The sequence below is a fragment of the Colletotrichum truncatum genome, assembly GCF_014235925.2.
Source record: "Colletotrichum truncatum strain CMES1059 chromosome Unknown Contig_0002, whole genome shotgun sequence".
Classification (NCBI taxonomy): Eukaryota; Fungi; Ascomycota; class Sordariomycetes; order Glomerellales; family Glomerellaceae; genus Colletotrichum; species Colletotrichum truncatum.
The window spans coordinates 2,244,994-2,263,736 of NW_027222399.1; the positions used below are offsets into that span (position 1 = coordinate 2,244,994).

The 18,743-nt window shown below is 50.9% G+C and overlaps 6 protein-coding genes across 6 annotated transcripts; 2 read left to right on the forward strand and 4 right to left on the reverse strand.

The window, feature by feature from the left end:
* Positions 1 to 145: 145 nt before the first annotated feature.
* Positions 146 to 1,690, reverse strand: CTRU02_203557 (seryl-tRNA synthetase; the record flags this gene model as incomplete). Its single annotated transcript, XM_036724184.1, has 1 exon — positions 146 to 1,690. One exon carries the CDS (start codon positions 1,688 to 1,690, stop codon positions 146 to 148), a length of 1,545 nt encoding a protein of 514 aa, XP_036584298.1.
* A 448-nt stretch (positions 1,691 to 2,138) lies between these two features.
* CTRU02_203558 (actin-related protein) lies at positions 2,139 to 3,949 on the reverse strand (the record flags this gene model as incomplete). The annotated part of the gene is made up of 2 exons (XM_036724185.1): positions 2,139 to 3,444; positions 3,513 to 3,949. The coding sequence occupies 2 exons, from the start codon at positions 3,947 to 3,949 to the stop codon at positions 2,139 to 2,141; spliced, it is 1,743 nt and encodes a 580-aa protein (XP_036584299.1).
* Positions 3,950 to 4,572: 623 nt separating this feature from the next.
* On the forward strand, positions 4,573 to 7,174 carry CTRU02_203559 (Flap structure-specific endonuclease; the record flags this gene model as incomplete). The annotated part of the gene is made up of 3 exons (XM_036724186.1): positions 4,573 to 4,586; positions 4,654 to 4,790; positions 4,845 to 7,174. 3 exons carry the CDS (start codon positions 4,573 to 4,575, stop codon positions 7,172 to 7,174), a joined length of 2,481 nt encoding a protein of 826 aa, XP_036584300.1.
* Positions 7,175 to 7,523: 349 nt separating this feature from the next.
* On the reverse strand, positions 7,524 to 9,110 carry CTRU02_203560 (uncharacterized protein; the record flags this gene model as incomplete). The annotated part of the gene is made up of 1 exon (XM_036724187.1): positions 7,524 to 9,110. One exon carries the CDS (start codon positions 9,108 to 9,110, stop codon positions 7,524 to 7,526), a length of 1,587 nt encoding a protein of 528 aa, XP_036584301.1.
* A 2,098-nt stretch (positions 9,111 to 11,208) lies between these two features.
* Positions 11,209 to 12,147, reverse strand: CTRU02_203561 (uncharacterized protein; the record flags this gene model as incomplete). The annotated part of the gene is made up of 1 exon (XM_036724188.1): positions 11,209 to 12,147. The coding sequence occupies one exon, from the start codon at positions 12,145 to 12,147 to the stop codon at positions 11,209 to 11,211; it is 939 nt and encodes a 312-aa protein (XP_036584302.1).
* A 3,788-nt stretch (positions 12,148 to 15,935) lies between these two features.
* Positions 15,936 to 18,575, forward strand: CTRU02_203562 (AGC PDK1 protein kinase; the record flags this gene model as incomplete). Its single annotated transcript, XM_036724189.1, has 2 exons — positions 15,936 to 18,170; positions 18,219 to 18,575. The coding sequence occupies 2 exons, from the start codon at positions 15,936 to 15,938 to the stop codon at positions 18,573 to 18,575; spliced, it is 2,592 nt and encodes an 863-aa protein (XP_036584303.1).
* Between the last annotated feature and the right edge of the window lie 168 nt (positions 18,576 to 18,743).

The following is an 18,743-nucleotide window of genomic DNA, read 5'->3' on the forward strand; positions in this document are numbered from 1 at the left end:
TCAATATTACTATTAGGGTTCTCTCGACACTTCAGTCCTGTTTGGACTTGCCGCTTGTGTCTGCTGGTGTGTGTGCCTAAATGAAAGCAAATCATAGTATTGTAATGTACAAGAAAGTACTCGTATCTCACTGTTGACGGCCAACCTACATCGACGAGGCGGCTCTCCGCACAATCTTTTCTTTCCCATCCATCCATGGCCGCAGGCATACTGGAATGACGACCGACATGTCCTTTTCGTCCCATCCCGCTTCAAGAATGGCTGCCAGCACTCTTGGGATGGCGAGAGCTGTGCCATTGACAGTCCACGGGAACGTAAGTTTGCCATCGATTTTAGCCCTCGTAGCAAGTCTTCGGGTCTGGTAGTCGGTACAAATACTGGTAGATGTTACTTCGCCCCAGCCGTCATTTTGCTGCTGGCGAGACGGGAAAAATGCCTCGATGTCACATTTACGTATGGCTGAGGCGCCAAGGTCAGCGGTAGGCATTTCGAGGACACGGCAATGCAGGCCAAGGGAGCCGAGAATCTCCGTCTGGATATCCAGTATCTCCTCAAAGACATCGGTTGTAGCGTCAGCTCCTGGACTCGTCCAGGCAAACATTTCGACCTTTGTGAACTCGTGGACGCGGTAGAGACCTTTGGTGTTGGCACCGCGGGCCCCCGCTTCGGCGCGGTAGCATCTTGAGACGGCGACCCTCTTCATGGGCAAATCGGAGATGTCAAGGGTCGCCTCCGCCTTCATGCCGGCGAGAGGGATCTCAGAGGTGCCCGCAAGGCAAAGTTGTGGTTTACCTTTCTCCGCATCGTCTTGAGACTGTGCGAGGGTGTAAATTTGTTGTTCATCGTTTTGGTCGCGCGGCTGGAACCCGCAGGCAGAGGCAATATGGCTGTAGACCACGCTCGGCGGTGCGACTTGACGCCAGCCATGCTTGGTTGCAACAGCTAAAGCGTATTGGATAAGAGCTTGCTCTAACTGGGCAGCCTCGTCAAGGAGATAATACCATCCCCACCCGGAAGTGATGCCGCCGCCGGTGAAGTCAAGCAAGCCAAGCTCCGATCCAATGTGGACATGTGACCGCCATATTTTGTCAGAATTACTGGCGGGTTCAATAGGGTGCTCGTTAATGTAACTCAGAAGCAGCGGCTTCTCACCCACAGGAGTCACTTCGCTGGTGAGATTTGGTAGGCCTAAGGCGAGGCTCTCCATCTCATCGACCAACTTCGCCTCGTCTTGCTCGACGGCTGATAGCTTCTGTTTCAGCAACCGGGCTTCTTCGAGAAGCTCTTCGCGCTTTAGTTTTCTTATGTCAACGAAATCATCATCGTCGCGGCTTGAAGATGGGTTGGCAATCTGGCGCCGGAGCAGGTTTGACCTTTCTCGGAGGACGCGGCTGTCTTTCTGTAGGGTCTGCCATTGCGCAAAAAGTTCATTGATGCGGCCAGGGCTCTTGCTTTGGGCCACGTAGTTGCGATCAAGACAGTTTTGCTCATAGAGTTCTGGATTTTCTCGGATGTGCCTGATGTCGATGATGGGCTTGGGCGCAGTGGACGGCCGCTTCAAATCAGCAAACGTGCGAAAAGATGCGATCCGACGCGGCGTTGCTGAAGCCGGTGACCATAGCGATGGCTGCGATAGTAGCTTCGCCGCCTTAAGCGAGTAGTGCAAAGAATTTACACGACACTGCCTCATCTCTTTAATTGGGCTAGAGCGTCGTTTCAAGATGGGCTAATGTCCTTCCGTGATGAGCTTCCATCAAATGGACTGAGCTATAAGTATGTGGGAGATGATTCGATGTTTGCTGAATTGTTTACAGGGATATGGACATGGATCAGGGGGTTTCCTATCCGCTTTATGCAATCAGACGGACGTTCTTCACCCCATAATTACTGATTGGAGCTCACCGTCTCCAGTTAACTTAGGCTCCGGCGCATGGGAAGATGGAAAGAATTCAACTAGATAAGGCTGGCTAGGCTACAGAAGTATTGGTGTATCTTTAGGGTATCGTTGCCGTTGCAGTGCGTTTAAAATAAAAGTTGGTGTGCTTTTACACCCAATGCTAGTCACAGCCATCCCCTAGTGGTAGGGGGGTTGGATGCTGCACAGGCGTTGACCTTTGACCATTTGTCTTGTTTACTATTTAGACTGTTCCCCAGGCACCCAGCGTCCAGGTTGGTTGCCCTCCGTTGGCAGCAGCCCGCATCAATCCACCCGGTCCTATGCTTTGACGTTGCTGGGCCTTGATATCTACTTCACTCGGTCGCGATGCGCCGTTGAGACCCTGTTGAAGCCAAATCTCGCGGTCAATGTTGGCCATGGCCACAACTTTCAACTGACAAGTCAAGCTGGCCCCTCCCCATGGTCCAAGTGACTCCAAAGGCCGTACACAGCCCTGTATCTTAGGATAATGATCATCTCGCTTCATCAACGCTTCTTCAATGATGTCCGCAGCGGTTCGAATGTGGCCTTGTTCTGAGCTTGTCTCATCTGGTAAATTGGTCGAGGGCATGCTTTCCGTTGAATCGCCAGTGGCTGGCTGAATATTGTGTCTTCGCAATAGGGTATTGTTCTTGTATTGCACGGGAGCGTGCCCCTGTACAAGATCCCAGCCATGCTCTTGAACTAGGCCCGATACTTCATCTAGTATCCTGCGTCTCAACCCAATCACCTTGGAGCAGCCACCAACGAAGACAATCCGTGACATACAGATTGCTCGGGCGTCGATCGGTAATCTCAAAAGGTGTTGGTAGATAAGATACGGAACTGGAATCTCATTGTCGTCGAAGCTGCTGCGAGAGCATTGTGGGGCAAAGAAGGTGTTTTCACACGGCTCGGACAATTGCTGGAACTGTAAGTTAAGAGTTTCGGGTGGATCAACGGATTGTATTGGGATTTCAGCAATCCCATCTGCAGGTTGGGGAGCTGTGGGTGATGCAGGGGCTGACTCGTCCTGCTCTTCTACAGTCGGCAAACCCTCTCCATGGTGCTGCTGCTCTCTAGACGAGATGCCGCTTCTTTCTAACTGACGACACCAAACCAAACGGCAGGCAACCTCCTCGCACTCCTCAAAGCTTACCGAGTGTTGTCCACGCTCTTTCTCTCGATTGACTCTTTGCGAATGGGCAGATGATAGCGAGAGTGCACTTTGAATCAGACCGTGGACTTCCCCAACCAGCATCTTGCCGGCACGAGTAGTTCTCGTGGTGCGGATCTCACGGTATTCATATACACTTGTTACCACGGTTTCCGACCAGCCAAGGTCCACAACCAAGGCTGAGCGAGCGCCGGCTCCAACCGCTGACATGACTGCAGAGGATACAAGCGAGACGGTCGGCGCCTGGAATCGATTGAAGAGCACGTCAAGAGATATGGAAAGCAACGGCAGAGGCACCGATGATGATAGAACAAGTACAGTTTTTCGGGGTCGTGAATCGATAAGTAGAAATCTGCAATGCAAGAAGAGTAAGCAACGCGAGGCTCATGAGCAATGCATGGCATGGCAAGGGCGAATTACTTGGTCAGGGCCTCTCGAATGGCCCGGTCAATCTTGTCTTCGACAAGTCCTAAATCGAGTGACCGTACATCATGCTGCCAAAGTTCGTGGTCAACCCCCCAGGCCTTGCCCATCGGGCGGCGTCGCCAATCATCTTTATGATCTGGATCCCAGGCGCGGAAATCCCCAACGCGACGATGTTCTTCCGATCCAAGTGATAGTACCGCTTTGGGCGCTGGCTCACCAGCGAATCCAAGTTTGATAAATCGGGAGCCTATTTCAATCACGATTGTATCTTCTTCGGCGCGAAGGCTGGACGGCGAGCCGAACGCGGAAGAAATCGTGCGGGATGGCGTATGCGGGCTGACGGGTCCAGCGACAGTAGGATTGTTGCCAGGCTCAGTCCTTATGTTAGTGACTGATCGATGCGTAAGGCTAGGCCCTACATCAGATGACATGTTGCAGGCCTGGCTTTGTGAAGTACAGCGGACTTGCGATACAGAAGTCCGTTCAACGCCATTAGATGCACTATCTACACTCACATTGATTACGTAATATGGACTCGGAGATCTGGTGTCTGGTTCAGGAATAGCGTAATCATTCAGTGGACGGAGTGTGCACGCCAGGGGCTTTGGCGGGACCGTCTACAGCAAGTCAACAAAAGTAGTGTGGATAGCGGTAGCCCGAGTAACCAACCTACGGTCCGTTTCACAAACCAGTATGCCAGTTTACTTACTTTCAACCGCCATCATACGAAATCATCTGCCCGTCCTTGAGGCATTGGCATTGTACGGTGCTTGATTTGGGAGCATTATCCCATCTGACTAATTCATAACTTCCAACGTATCCTGCGTCCGATATTGGTGGCTCTACCAAGCCCTATTGTGAGCGGCCTCAGCGGCTGGCACAGCCCAAAAACAACCCCTGCATTTGGACTGCATGACACCTGCTGAATCGTCGATGAACTCAGCCATCACCTCAACTCAATCTGCTTCTGTTTAATGAACGATCCGCGCCACAGGTCAATGTCACCCAATAGCTAGATGGCCAACAACTACAAAGATTACAGCTGATACTTGCAATGGGCATTAAAGGGTAAGCCGGATACTGAATGACCTTCCTGGTTGTCTCTCCAGCCATTACTCACCCTTCTAAATAACAGCATCTATCGTGAGCTGGGACCTGGCAAAAGGGTTTCACTTTCCAGGTTGGCGGCAGAACACCTCGAAAGTTCCGGCCGGCCACTACGCATTGCCGTTGACATTGCTATATGGCAATTTCAGGCACAGGCCGCAAAAGGTCAGGCTCAATATACCACCCAAGTACTCTAGTAGACTCTGACATTTTCGACAGGCGGCACAAACCCTGCCATAAGGACTCTGTTTTATCGTCTGGCACGACTTCTCGGCCAAGCAATACACCCTATTTTCGTCTTTGATGGCCCTCATAAGCCCGCTTTCAAGCGCAACAAGCGCTCGGGCAGAGGAAATGGGGGCGCCACAGCTATGGCCAAAAGGCTCATTCGTCTTTTTGGATTCCCTATTCATGATGCTCCTGGTGAGGCCGAAGCTGAGTGCGCCTTACTACAACAACAGGGCATTGTCGATGCGGTGCTGAGTGAGGATGTCGACACCATTATGTTCGGTTGCACAAGAACACTTCGAAACTGGTCGGCAGAGGGGAGTCGTGGGTCCAAGACACCTACTCATGTCAGCATGTACGATGTCACTAATCTCTTGTCTTCCGATACCGGTCTAGATAGGGAAGGGATGGTTTTAGTCGCCTTGATGAGTGGTGGTGACTATATACCAGAAGGTATTCCTGGCTGTGGGGTCAAGTTAGGCTGCGAGGCCGCTAAAGCTGGGTTCGGAAAATCTCTATGTCGGCTTAAGCTTGACGACGATGTGGCATTCAAGCAATGGAAGACATACTTAGAGCATGAGCTTCGTACCAACGAGAGCGGCTTTTTCCGAGTAAAGCACAAGGCCTTGTCCGTCCCGGACGAGTTCCCTAATCGACAGGTTTTGCGTCACTACACCCATCCAGTCGTCTCAGATTCTGCTACTGTCGATAAAATAAATACAGCAATCGGCCTTAGCCGTTCGATTGATGTGCAGGGTCTTCGATACTTCGTTGAAGAGACGTTGGATTGGACTAACAAAGTGGGTGCCGTGAAATTAATACGAGTTCTGTCCCAAGGTTTATTGGTCCACAAGCTATTGGAACGGCATTTATCTGGACAACCCTCTAAGGCAATCGAGCAAATGGAACAGGAAGAGATGGCACTGATCAAGCGAATATCCGGAAGAAGAAGCCACCATAGCATGGACGGTATGCCAGAGCTACGGGTGGCGCACATTCCGGCCCAAATCGTCGGGCTAGACCTGTCACAAGAATTAGACGAGGCTACGGCAGTCGATCGGCAGGGATTGGCTCTTAATAGCGACGACGAATTCGATACAAATATCAACAGTACCTTTGAGAGCGACAGAGCTAAATCGAAGCCTACTTTTGATCCAATGGTTGCCGAGTCCATCTGGTTGCCAGAATCTCTACTCAAACTAGGTATACCTCTTACTGCCAGGGCTTGGGATGAGAACCAACAGTCCAAAACTGTATCTCGCGCCTCAAGTAAGGTTAGTAAGAAGAAAGCCAACGCGGCTTCTCCGACGGAACCCGGTTCGCTCGACAAGTGGGTGCAAATCACAAAGAACGCTGGGACAAGAAGGTCAAAAATTACAACGACTATAACTACTTCTACCGGCACTATGACAGCGGCAAGCCAAGTCAAACAGGCAGAAGTATCGTTGCTTGACGATACTGGCGAAGCATCATCGGTTGCGAAGCTTCGGCCGCGGAGCTCACCTGTAATTGCTCCTGCTGTATCTTTGCGATCGAATAACAATGCAAGAAGTACAGTTACTCGAAGTAAGCAGTCCAGATCCAACGGGAAAGCGATTGCTGCAGAACCTACTGGGCATAAGAACCCCTGGGCATTCGCTAGCTCACAACACAGGCCTAGGATCACCAAATTTCAGCAGGCCTCAGAGCCGATTACTCTGTCATGTAGCCCCCTGCATTCGTCGCCTGCGCCTCCTTGTACACCGTTGATTGCAGCGCCGTCGCTGCATATCATTGATTTATCTGGTGCCGAAAACACTTCAACTTTCAAGGCAGCCACGACGCTTGTTGTATCCTCGGCATCCTCAGCTCAACGAATTGATTATAGTCGCGGGGCGGAGGCCACACGTCCGTCGTATCCCCGTACAACCAGCAAGGGCACCCAACCGATGAAGCAGACACGCATATGCTTTAACACCGATTCTTCTCGGGCACAGCTGAGAAACCATGAAACAAATATCAGAAAGACCTACGGGGTCGACTGCCAGCCGAAAGTAATGACGCATATGGAATGCAAATCCACCAGCCTTCCCAGTCAATCATATCTCAGACAAGATTTGTCGATACGAACGATTAAGGACAACTCAAGGGTGTCCTACACTGCAGGGCAGTCGACAAGAGCAGTACCTCGCATGAGTGCGGACGGGTTCTTCAAACTCGTGGAAGTCGTCGACGAAGAACACGATGCTTGCAAGACAACCGAGAAGCCGAAACATTCTGTCTCCAAGACAAGGAGGGAAAGTGGCGTCTCGGTCATAGATCTTACAGGAGACGACAAGTAACACCTTGTGCCCACATATGCAACTGAATCACAAAAATAAAGCATGATAGCTTCTGGTCTTGAGGGACCCTCACTTTGTTCCATTTGATTGTTTTCCTGTTAGGTCTTCACTATAGACACTCGTTAAAAATAGCACCTAGTATTATTCCTGTAAAACGCAAACTCCTTCGCAGTGTTCAGGCGCGGAACACTAGCTTCTCAGTGGGTATACAAGGCTATATATATCTGCCTTACTGAAATTGAATCACATAAAAGTCATTTCATAGATCGTTATTCAAACAATCGCCCAGGCTTCTTTACCCTTCTGCTGGACGACAGACGGGTATCCGTGCTAACCTGTTCAGCTGGCCTTAGCCCAGATGCTCAACATGCCAGGGAAGATCGTGGTCCCCCACGGTAACACAAGTAAGGTATCCAATCCCATCCGCTATCCTTCCACTACTTATGTCAAGCTCAAGCCCGCTCTCCATCAAAGGCCAGACAATTTCACGAGCCATTATCTTGAGTTCATCCACGCGCTTTTCGAAGCGACGGAGGTTGTCACGGCTGTACAACTCAGGCGTCAATTTCAAAAATCGCTTGCATTCGTCATGTCCAAGATAGGACTGCAAGGAAGCGCCAAGCGTCCGATACGTACGGCCAACAGTTGCTAGACGCGGAGCTGTAGCTGAGAATGCAAGTTGTTGGGAATCCATGCCGTGGCCGTCACGTGAGGTTTGAGAGCGTCGATCTGGTGTGTGAGGATTGGTGTTATCAGCCAACCATTGCCGAAACAGGCTGACAGCAAGCCAGTCCAGGTATGATGTGCCAGGAGTGACACGTTCACCTCGGGCTGTCATGAGGTTAAGCCGAAATAGGCGGCCCTCGATGCGGCTGACGATTTTCTCTAGTTCATCAGCCTTGTCCTCGATAATATCTAGAACCGTGTCGGGAAGAGCAGCACGCAGACTTCGCTCTCCAGCCGGCCATTGGCCGACTACGTGTATCAGAGCCTCCTGAAATATGACTTTGCTACGTGCGAGATAGCCAAGACGAAGATAGGAGATGGGATATTTGGCAATTTGCTTCCAGAGTCTCGACTGAAATTGTAACAGATGGTGATCCACCCGAGGCCCGACCACGGCCAGCGCGTCATATTGGTCCGCCAAAGTTAACAGCGATTTGCAGTGCACGTAAGCGTCAGCGATGTTAACACCATCCAGGGTGGGAGGGTAGTTGTAAAAGATGCGAAATAGATTGTCGTAGTCTCGTAGCAAGTCTTGGTCAACCTGAGAAATAGGTGAGGCAGATGTTGAACCAGATACCAAGCTCAAGTTGGCTACGGAGCGGAAGAATTTATGGCTCGAATGCGCAGACGAAGAATGTGAGTGGCTGGAGGTCTTGCTTCGCATAACGGGCAGCGCTTGATGGCTACTGTCGCCGGTGCCGGAACCAAACAAGGAGCCGGAGGCAGCACCAGACGTCTGGGGTCGGTCTTCGTCCTTCTGAACCAACATGGGAATATCCCCATCGCCGGTGCCTAGGTCCAGCTCGTAACGCCATCGTCTCCGTGAACCGGTCGGCACAGTCAAGGATCGGCTCGGAGCGGTGGCGGAGGAATCGGCGGATGAGCCGTCGCTGACACGGGCTAGATCGCCCAAGGCCGCATCTGAAACAGGTTTAGACCACTCATGGCTTGTGCTAGCCTCAAAGAAACCAGAACATCGAGTGAGGGTGTGGCGATGCAAAAGATAGCGGTGTTGGTAACCACCTGCCTTGACTATGATCTCGACATCGCCAGAGTTGCTGAAGACCGGGAACTCATTCTGGGGGATGTGGGTAGAGCCTCCGACATGGGACCTGTTATACCGCTTCGTGCGCGAGAGGGAGGGACGCGAAACGACCGAGGAAGGGCCTCGCAGGGTTAGGGAGGTCGAAGAGTCGGGCTGCGATACCATGAAGACGTCTCGTGATCGAAACTAAGGGTTCGAGCAGGAGACCAGATGGCCTACGGCGGCTTGGACATGGGGATAGAAGCGTAGATGAAGCCGTTTCTGCTGTTAACGAGTGGGACAGCCACAACAAGGCGAATCGATGTGGCAGCTGTCAAGTGAGGGGAAGGTAAAGACCGATGTTGAAGTCAGGCAAACTTTTCTGTAGACAGTTGAGCGCAAGAGTTTTCTAACTCTTCAGCCACTTTGGCTTGTCGATGTCGGACAGTATGTCCTTGTGACGTGGGGTCGCGCGATAGAAGCGATCTAGGAGTAGAACAGGCGCTAACGCCAAAACACACAAGGGTAAGCTAAGGCAATAAGAAACAAGAACAGAGCGGGGCGGACAAAAGTGACAGTTTCGCAATCCACAACATATACGTGCACGTAGCTAAGGATGATGGTGAGCGATGCTTTGCAAGAGTTAAATACTGCATTTGCAAAGTGATCGTTATTTAGGAAGAGGTGGAGATGGAGGGCGTAGAAAGTGCAGTTGACCTAGTTGGAAAAAGGGAAGTGAACAGGCGAATTAACTGGACGACAAGCTAGTAAGGGAAATCAACAAGGCACAAGGCCAAAATTGAAAGCAGGGGAAAAAAAAAAAATTAAAAAGGGAGGAATAGCTCGAGACCAAGACGGAAATGGAGACTGGTTGGATGGACGAGGGCAGCGTAGTAGATGCAAGCCGGGACGTGACGAGTAAAGAAGGCGAGAGCATAAGAAGCTCAGAGAAAGCGGTAACCAAGCAAATGGACCACAACAGTCAGTCAAGCAAGGTGCTTTGCACCGAGTGCGTCGAGATTGGATAACAGGAGCCGCCGTTTCGACGCTCACCACATAAGCGGGAAACTTGCATGTACTAGGCCTTCTTACAATGGGTGTGGGGAAAGATGCCTTGGTAAAAAGGCATGCCTGTGTGAGGGCAACGTGATGGTCGTAGGAAATGGGTGGAGAAGATGAATCTACTCATCCTCGTCTGCAAATTCAAGGCAGTAAGCGGATGCAAGGGCCATCATCGTACAGTGGCAAGGCATTATTAGCATCCACATGCGTGCCGCCTCGTCACCCACAACAACACGCCAAGCCAAGCAGGAAGTGCCAGTATAACTGGTCATGGGAGCAATGTGATCAGGCACTTTGGTCTGAGGGCGTTTCGTACGGGTCTGAACCTTTCTACCTCATCCTGACTGTTGATGCCCCAGGCATCAATATCCCCTTACATAATGCCTTACAGCCTAGTAACTTTTCGGGACTGTAATACTCCGCACTCCGTGTCGTCTCTGTCTGCTGGCCTTACGTGATGTATGCGTTCAGCTTTGTCCTGATCTTTTGCCGCCTACCCGCCTTCTGTTTAGGTTATCCTCCAAGCCATACCTCCATGCATGGGATCCGAACATCTCCGCCGTAACTAGTGCTACTCTTCTCGTACGCTCTTACTGTACTTGATCAATGTAGATCTTGCTAATTCGCGTTGATGCACCATGTCTGTTACCATATAATCAGGTACAATAGTATGGCCAGTGCGCACGTTTTCTTGTTATTTAAAGCGCAAGTGCATATTCAACGAAACTTACCATGAGGTAACAACGAACCTTGACTAGGCTCAAGCAAAGCACCTAGTCACCCGTACGACTTCATCACATCTACATACTATATATATCGTAAGAGAATTCAAGTCAAATTTGGATTTTAAATTCAGTTATGAAATTCCTTGATATGACTACCCACGTTCAATTCCGTTAAAGGAAACAGAGTAAGCCACTGGGAACAAACCAAACTGGCCGACAAAGGCCTGCTCCTGTTAACGATACGCCGAAATGGAGGTAAAAAAATACAATTTTGTCGATCGGCCCTCGAGGGCCTCTGGTAATGTGGGCGAGTACAAGTGCTCAATCCCATCGAACCCGAACCTGAACCCATCAAGCGAGCCCTTCCATGGAAAAATAAACGCGCCTCCACCTAAGCCTGTTGTTTTGTAGTATAATACCCAAATAAAAGAAAACAAAAATGTAAGTCGCAGGACCGAGTTTGGATATGCAGCGACGAACAGGTGAAGTAAAGCACTTCAGCACATTTCCATGTGGCTGTCAACCTCCGCTGCTGCCATTGTGTTGGATGCTTCGTTCGCAATGGGCGACTCGCTTACGATAAGAGTCTCCGGGCCATCAAATGCTGGAGGAATGCATCTTAGATTTCTCAAGGCTCCCTCAGAATCCTTGCTAACAAGCCGGCCTTGTCGTAAGTCTTCAGAGAAAAGGAAGAAGCCCTCGGCAGCTTCAACGAGGTACGACTGAAGGCCTTTACTTTCAAGTCGAATGACGACAGATGAGACAGGGTAGTGGTTTTCGATGTAACGAGCCCATCCCCGTGCGGCGGCTTGAATATGCTGATCCTCGCTGATGCGCCTCCAACCAATGCCAAGATGCAAGGTAAAATGGTCGACTACCGGGTGTGCCGAGTTCTCAAGAGGAAGAGTTTCAGATCTAGAAGCCACAAATTGCTGGCTAGCAGCGCCAAAAGTGGATGTAGTTTCTTGAGTTAAGCGTTGGGACTTGTTGCTGCGAAGAGACGGGCGTTCCTGCTGGTCGTGGAGACGCGTAATTGCGTCCTTAGCCTTGCGAACTTCATCCTCCGCAGCTTTCTCCTCGACCCAAGTGCCTGATTGACTGCTTGCATCGGCGACGTAGCCACCCTTCTTGATAAGCACCATGCCCGGACCGTACTCCCATTCGTCCTCTGGTTCTTTAGGTTCGGAATGGGGTTCGGGCTCGTCTGTTACAAGGTTGGGAGCGGCCTCATCGCGAGAACGCTTTCGACCAGCGGTTTTGAGATTTCCAGGGGACGCCATCAATGGCGCAGCGCATCGTTGGAACGTGGTAGAGTGTCCAAATGGCGTGGCTTGAACATTGTACGACTCCATGCCGAAGCTCGCTTGATGGGCAGGCTGCGGTGGCAAAGCCATGACGGGGGAAGCAGAAGAAAATGATCGACCGAAGGATGACATTACTGCTGTGTTAGACCTGTGCAAGGTAAGTTTCAGACGTTTGCTTCAAATAGCTCTTCTACGCATTCAAGTGGTTAGTGGCTGTTGAATAACCGTGTAAAGCCTGGTAGCAGGTGCAAGATGTGTCGGTAGGTGCAGGATGATTGTTTAGCGAGGTTAAAGGCCGGTCTTTCTTGGTCGCGATGGCAATTATTAGCCAATTCGGGATGGAGACGAGTTGTAACCAGAGTTTGATATAGTAATCTTGAGGTCGGACAAAATTGCAGACCCGGTGTGAGTGGTCGATGAAGAATGGCGTAGGGGACGACAGCAACCTGAAGGCGTGACAGTAAGGCAAGGTAGGAAGACTGGCCAGCGCAGAGATGGCAGGAACAAAATGACGGAAGTGCTCGATGGTTGATAGCGAGAAGGAGGCGCCAGCTCAGCACAACAGAAGAGTAACTTGACCGAGCTGGTAAGGGTTGAAGAACATCAATTGAAAGAGGTAAAAAAAGTAAAGAGAAGGTCGGATTGGGAACAACCCGAACTTATAAGCGTACAATGAGGCTGTCAGAAGAGACGAGACGAAACGAGATGAGGCACAAAGAGGATGGATGAACTGACGGAGGATGGAGAATCGAGGCCGTCACAGTCTGGGTGGAAGTAGAGAGGGCTTTCCTTTTGTATTTGGAGTATAGCCAATTGAGAGACAGGAAGAAAAGGCAAGAGCAGAAGGATAAGACGAGCAAAAGACAGGTCAGGGCCGACGAAAAAAGGTTGGAGGGTGGAAGACAAGGGAACGCCGCCTTTCTAGCCTTTCCACCCCAGTCCCAGTCGCACGTCGCAGTGTCGCTGCTCTTGAGGTGCGTTTGGTGCTGCCGGGAGAGCCTCTTGAGGTAAGGAAGTACAAGTAGACCGCCAGAGGTACGTACTGCATGCTTGACTCGGCTAAGGATGCGCCCAGATATCGTTCCCAGTAACAGAAAGAATCCTGGAAAGCAATCAAGTACTCAGACAAAGGCGGGAGCTACTTGATTAGCATGCTATAATTGTCTGGAGTAAAGGTAGTGAATACCCCACCGGCTGTCGTGACTTCTCCTCACTGTTAGTGTCTGTCAGTGTCGCAGCTACGTATCTCACCCCTTCTCGTTGCGCTTTGGTGCAGGGGCCCTCCATGTTGTTTTCCGTCCTTGCCAAATCGGGCTGGGTAGGCGGGCTGGTCGCCACAGTTGCTACAGCTGCAGCCGTCGTGTCGTGCCTTGGTGCCGCCCAGTGTTCTACGTTCCCATTCGCTGGCCGGTGGCTTAGATGCCTGGGGAATGATGCCAGGTGCAGCAGCTCCTGCATCGCATCCAAACACACATGCGTCGGCAGCAAGCAGCCAGTCAGCGAGTGTACCAGAAGGTGGATACGACTTTCCACCTAAGACTGCCCATTTCGTCGTTCTCCGATCCGCGCCTCGTGCCTCAATTCGCCCGTCATTCCGGACAGAACAAACGAGGTTGCTGTGTGTGTCGGCTACCGACCTTGGATAAAGCAGGCATATATGTACATTATATATTTACAATACACGGTAAGCGTTCTGCTGTATACGGAACCATCGGCGACCTGTTGGCCCAAGGCACGGGTGATCAGCTCGGTAGCTACATCCTTCATGCAAGATTTTGGCGGCGGCACACGGTCTGTCCATTGGCCATCTTACAGCTACCATAGCTAGCTAGGTACTCTGCTAGTGATTACCATGAGGGACCTGAGGGATGCCTGAGGCTAAAACACCTAGCAGTTTTTTTCTTGAAGTCGTTCCTTCAATGTGCTCTTGCGGTATGAGCTGCCTAAGGCCGAAAGCATTTTGGCTGAAACCTCCAGGATAGCCACAGGCATAGCACGTGATGCCAGTTGACCGGGCAAGAAGAAAGCGAACCAGAGCACATAACTTTCAAATCCGACGAGAAACGGGAAACCCCTGGCCAACAGCACTCGCCAGCGGCGCCAGATCAGCAACGCTTTATCTTTCGGATTGATGAACCAAATCGCCAGCTGGAATCTCTTTGGTCTTTTAGATGAAGCGTTACCCAGCTTATGAACTTTCTCTTTCCTTGATTCTGCTCAAACTCAACCTAGCCTATTACTGTGCTGGCGATTTCATTCTCCAGTCAACAATGTCAACCATGCATGTATTAAAATACAAGGTCTGCTGGGCCGACGATGTTTATTTTTCATACTCAACACAGCCTAGTGATGACGTAATACTCTCTATTGGTTGATTCTTTCGAAGACTTGGATCCAGCATCATGTACTTACTTCCTCTTGCCTCAACAGCCCTTCAAGGTATACGAGGTCAAGATATACGAGGTCGGTAACTTCTCTCTGGGCTTCTCTCACTCCCCACACTTGTCCTGCAAGTCGTCTATTTCAACTTTTCTGTCTCGATTCTCTGTCGACGGGCGCTCAGAGTTGTTATTCCCCACAGGACTGATTGAGCGGAATTCCCTCGTGCTACCACCGAACCTAGAAGTTTACAGTCTGACTGGTCTCGGTGTCCTCACACTGCGATGTTGGTTCGCTATGTTCCGAGACTTATTCAGCGTCATTCTATTTGGTAATTCAGGGAGTTGTTGTGTTTGTATCCACTTAAACCTTCCACATTTTATGCAAAGGCCTTCGAGTTGCTTTCTTTCGTCCCGTATGGTGGTATTCAAATGCTCTATGTATAAGATATCATTCAATCTAGATGCGAGAGCGCCCAAAACCACTTCAACCTTGGAAGAAGGGCATGCGCTAACCGCTCAAAAGCAATCGTTCCGGATAGCGCCAAATGAATGGCCATGTTTTAATGTCGGAGTATTATCCGCATGGCAAACTGGTGATGAAACTTTGCGACGAGGAAATTGCTACTTTGTCGTTTTCGTAGTACAAGAGTACGGGCATGGGGGCTGAGTATTGTGACGGGCTTCAACGGGTAGTCCTTCGGCTTCAGAAAAGGTTGAGGGGGGAGAAGGCGGTAAGTAGCGCCGATTGCCTCAGAGATGGCGACAATGTCTTATGCTTCCGTCAACTTGCCTTTTCATATCTCATTTGTCTTTTTTCAGCCGTTATCAAGTGGCCATTTACACCATCATTTGATCAACACCTTTGGAAATGTCACTATAATCAGAATGAATGCCTCAACTCGGTCGGGCCTGTTAACACACAAGAACGGAATGAATGATCTTGAATAAAGGTAATGCAGTTAAGTCATGGGTTGTCATGAAATGGGCGTGGGCGATAATGGAAATAAGCATCATCAGCTGATGAAGTGCTGCCATGTTTTTTCTTCACCCTGCCATGCTGACGATTATCTTGGTATCCATCTCACCTCTCTGAAATTAGATGCTCCTGCGTTCCGTATAACATTAGGTAACAGTCCTGTAACTCTTTCAAGTGCCACTGCCATTTAGTGGTCACCTAAAGCTCTAGCTCAGCAAACCCCCCCCCCCCCCCCCCTAAAGTGCCTACTTGCCTGTGGCACCCGACCATCTACCTACCTGGTAACCTAACACGACCAAACCACACTGAACAAGGCCCGACTCAGATGTGATGGTCAAATGCTTCCTGACTGACGGTGCTCGTTTCTTATCCGTTTTTAACGTGCTGCGCCGCCGCGTCGTACCTACCCAACCTGACGACGCTTCGCACATCGCACGAGGCACCTGGAGCTATTCGTTATTCCTTGCTATCCCTTTTTATTTCCTCGTCATTTCTTCACCTTCTGTCGTCCATTATTCCTTCTCTTCCACTCCCTTTCCACCCCACGCCCACAAACACGAATCATGAATGGGGACCTCAGTTTATCGAGGGCCCTCGGAGGATTACGAATAGCAAATCCAGACGATGCGTCTCCGAACAATCGCCAAAATGTCGACGCACCCGCTCATACCGATCAACAATACGATGCCCCTTTAGCACCCTTGAACGACCCCAGCGCCGTACAATCTACTTCCCCAAATGCCTCAAATCCTTCGCCTGAAGGTGTTCTGTCCTCAATATCTCACGGCCAGTCTCCCGAAGGGCTTCGCAACGCCCACCATGCCCCTCATGCCCAAGTCGAACCGCACCGAACAAGCCTCGGCACAGCCATGCGAGCAGATGCGTACCGGCAGCCCATACCTGACTGCTCAGATCCTGACAGAGCCCAAGGCAGTCGATCTTCGGCATCCCCGACAGCCCGTCCGATGTCCGGCATCTACGGCCACTCTCCCATGCCGTCTGATGATGGACGGGGACTGCACCACCAAGCTGTGCCACAGAACGAACGATCACGATCTTCAATGTATGGCATGCTTGCGAGGCAGAGTTCCGGCAATGGCTCGAGCTATCCGGGCTCCATACCTACGAGAGAGCCAAGCCACAAGGACAGTTCTGTAAATCCTGCTCGGCAATCACAGCTGCCTCCCGGCTCCGGGCCGCTACCACCACGAAGGAGTTCTAAAGGCATGGGCGCTAGCTATGTATCAGCCCATGCAGGCACCCCTTCTCAACGAGAGTCCTACGTTCCTGAGATGCCGTTACCCAACAGCAGCGAGGAGTGGAAGGATCGTGGTGCCGCCGTCGGAGTACGGAGGGAAACAGACGCGAACGGAAAGACGATTGTTCGACATGTCAAAAAGGGAGTTAGGGACTTCAGTTTCGGTCGAGTACTTGGCGAAGGCTCGTACAGTACGGTCTACTTAGCCACTGATCGACAGACGCTCAAAGAGTACGCCATCAAAGTCCTGGAAAAGAAGCATATCATCAAGGAAAAGAAGATAAAGTATGTCAACATCGAGAAGAACACCCTGAACCGCCTCACCGAACACCCAGGCATCGTGCGGCTCTACTACACATTCCAAGACGAAGCTTCGCTTTACTATGTCCTTGACCTATGCAACGGTGGCGAGCTGCTCGGGGTACTCAAGAAGACAGGCACCTTTGATGTAGAGTGTACACGGTTCTATGGCGCCCAAATTTTGGATGCAATTGACTATATGCACTCAAGGGGAGTCATTCATAGAGACCTCAAACCCGAAAACGTTCTTTTGGACGATCATATGCACGTTAAGATCACCGATTTTGGCACCGCAAAGTTGCTCAAAGACCCCAGAGAGACACAGAACTCTGGTGAAGGGGCAAGGGGGCTGCCGGAGAGCAGTCGCGGCGATGGAGAAGACGAAAGCCGTGCAGCTTCATTTGTAGGGACTGCCGAATACGTCAGCCCTGAACTTTTGACAAGCAAGAATGCTTGCAAGGCGAGTGACCTTTGGGCATTTGGTTGCATAATATACCAGTTACTAGCTGGTCGGCCACCCTTCAAAGCCGGAACGGAATATCTCACGTTCCAAAAAATTGTCAACCTAGAGTACGATTTTCCAGCCGGGTTTCCGCCTGCAGCTCAGGATCTAGTGGAAAGATGCTTGGTTTTAGACCCAGCGCGGCGACTTACGGCCGAACATATCCAGAACCACGAATTCTTTGACGGCCAGCAGTTTGGCAAAGGTCTTTGGAGAACCAAAGCTCCGCGGCTCAGGCCTTATAACCCTGCACCGCAGGAACCAGCTCTGATCCAGCTTAACAGCTCTACCGGCAGTCCCAACCCTGTTTCCACGAGAAATTCACAGCCACCGCCGCAAAGCTCAGCATTGAATGGGAGCTCCCGGCCCACCAGAATTATTACAGAACTACCCCCCCCAACTCAGCTGGACATCGAATGGTCGCCGGTCCTAACACGCAATAACGAAAGGATTCTTAAGTTGGGTGACTTGATGGTCGTTTCTAGTCCGTTACCCAACGGCTCTCATGGCAAGAGTGGTGAGCACGAAGGCCACAAAAAATTGTCACGATTTTTCGGCGGCAGCACGACAAAGAAGAGACAAAGGCTGGTTATGGTAACCTCTAGTGGTCGGATACTGCTAGCACCAGCTGGAGGAGACGAAAAGCGCGCAAAGCAAGAGATATCGCTGCTTTCGCCTGAATGTACATGGAGGACGCAGCTCGATGTGAAAGGACAAACCGTTTGGTGTGTCGATGCGGTAAGTGTCCTAGACAGAAAGTCTCGCCGCTCATCTAAAATCCGACAGGGCGGCGTCCACTATACGTTTGAGGAACCGAAGGGAAATTCCAGCTCCCCTGACAGTGGCTCAGCCGCCAACGATTGGATAGAATCTTTAGAGAGGGCCAAAGAATTGGCCGTTTCTCAAAATCTTGTCGGCGGTTACGTCAGCGATAATGGCTTTGCAGATATGTCATCGGCAGTGTCAAGTCCAGCAAGCACGTTAGGTGGACGAGGAGCCTATCCAGAGAGCTTCAGTGTCAGCGACCGGTCCGGCCGAAACCACCTTAGCAAAAGCCAGGCAAGCTTAGAAGACTCGTCTTCCACCAAGCGCAATCGATTCAGCAAACGACAGTCCAAAAATGGACTGGGAGCACAATTTTAGATGTTCAGAGACACTATGAGCATTTTCATGGGTGTCGAATGCTGGATGGACTTAGAGAAGAACCGACTCAGACATCTCGAACGGAAAGCAGGTGGGGGGACGGCTAATTAGGACATCGTAGTGCGAGGAACTGGAATTGAAAGTTGGCATTCGGCAGCGTGGCGTACC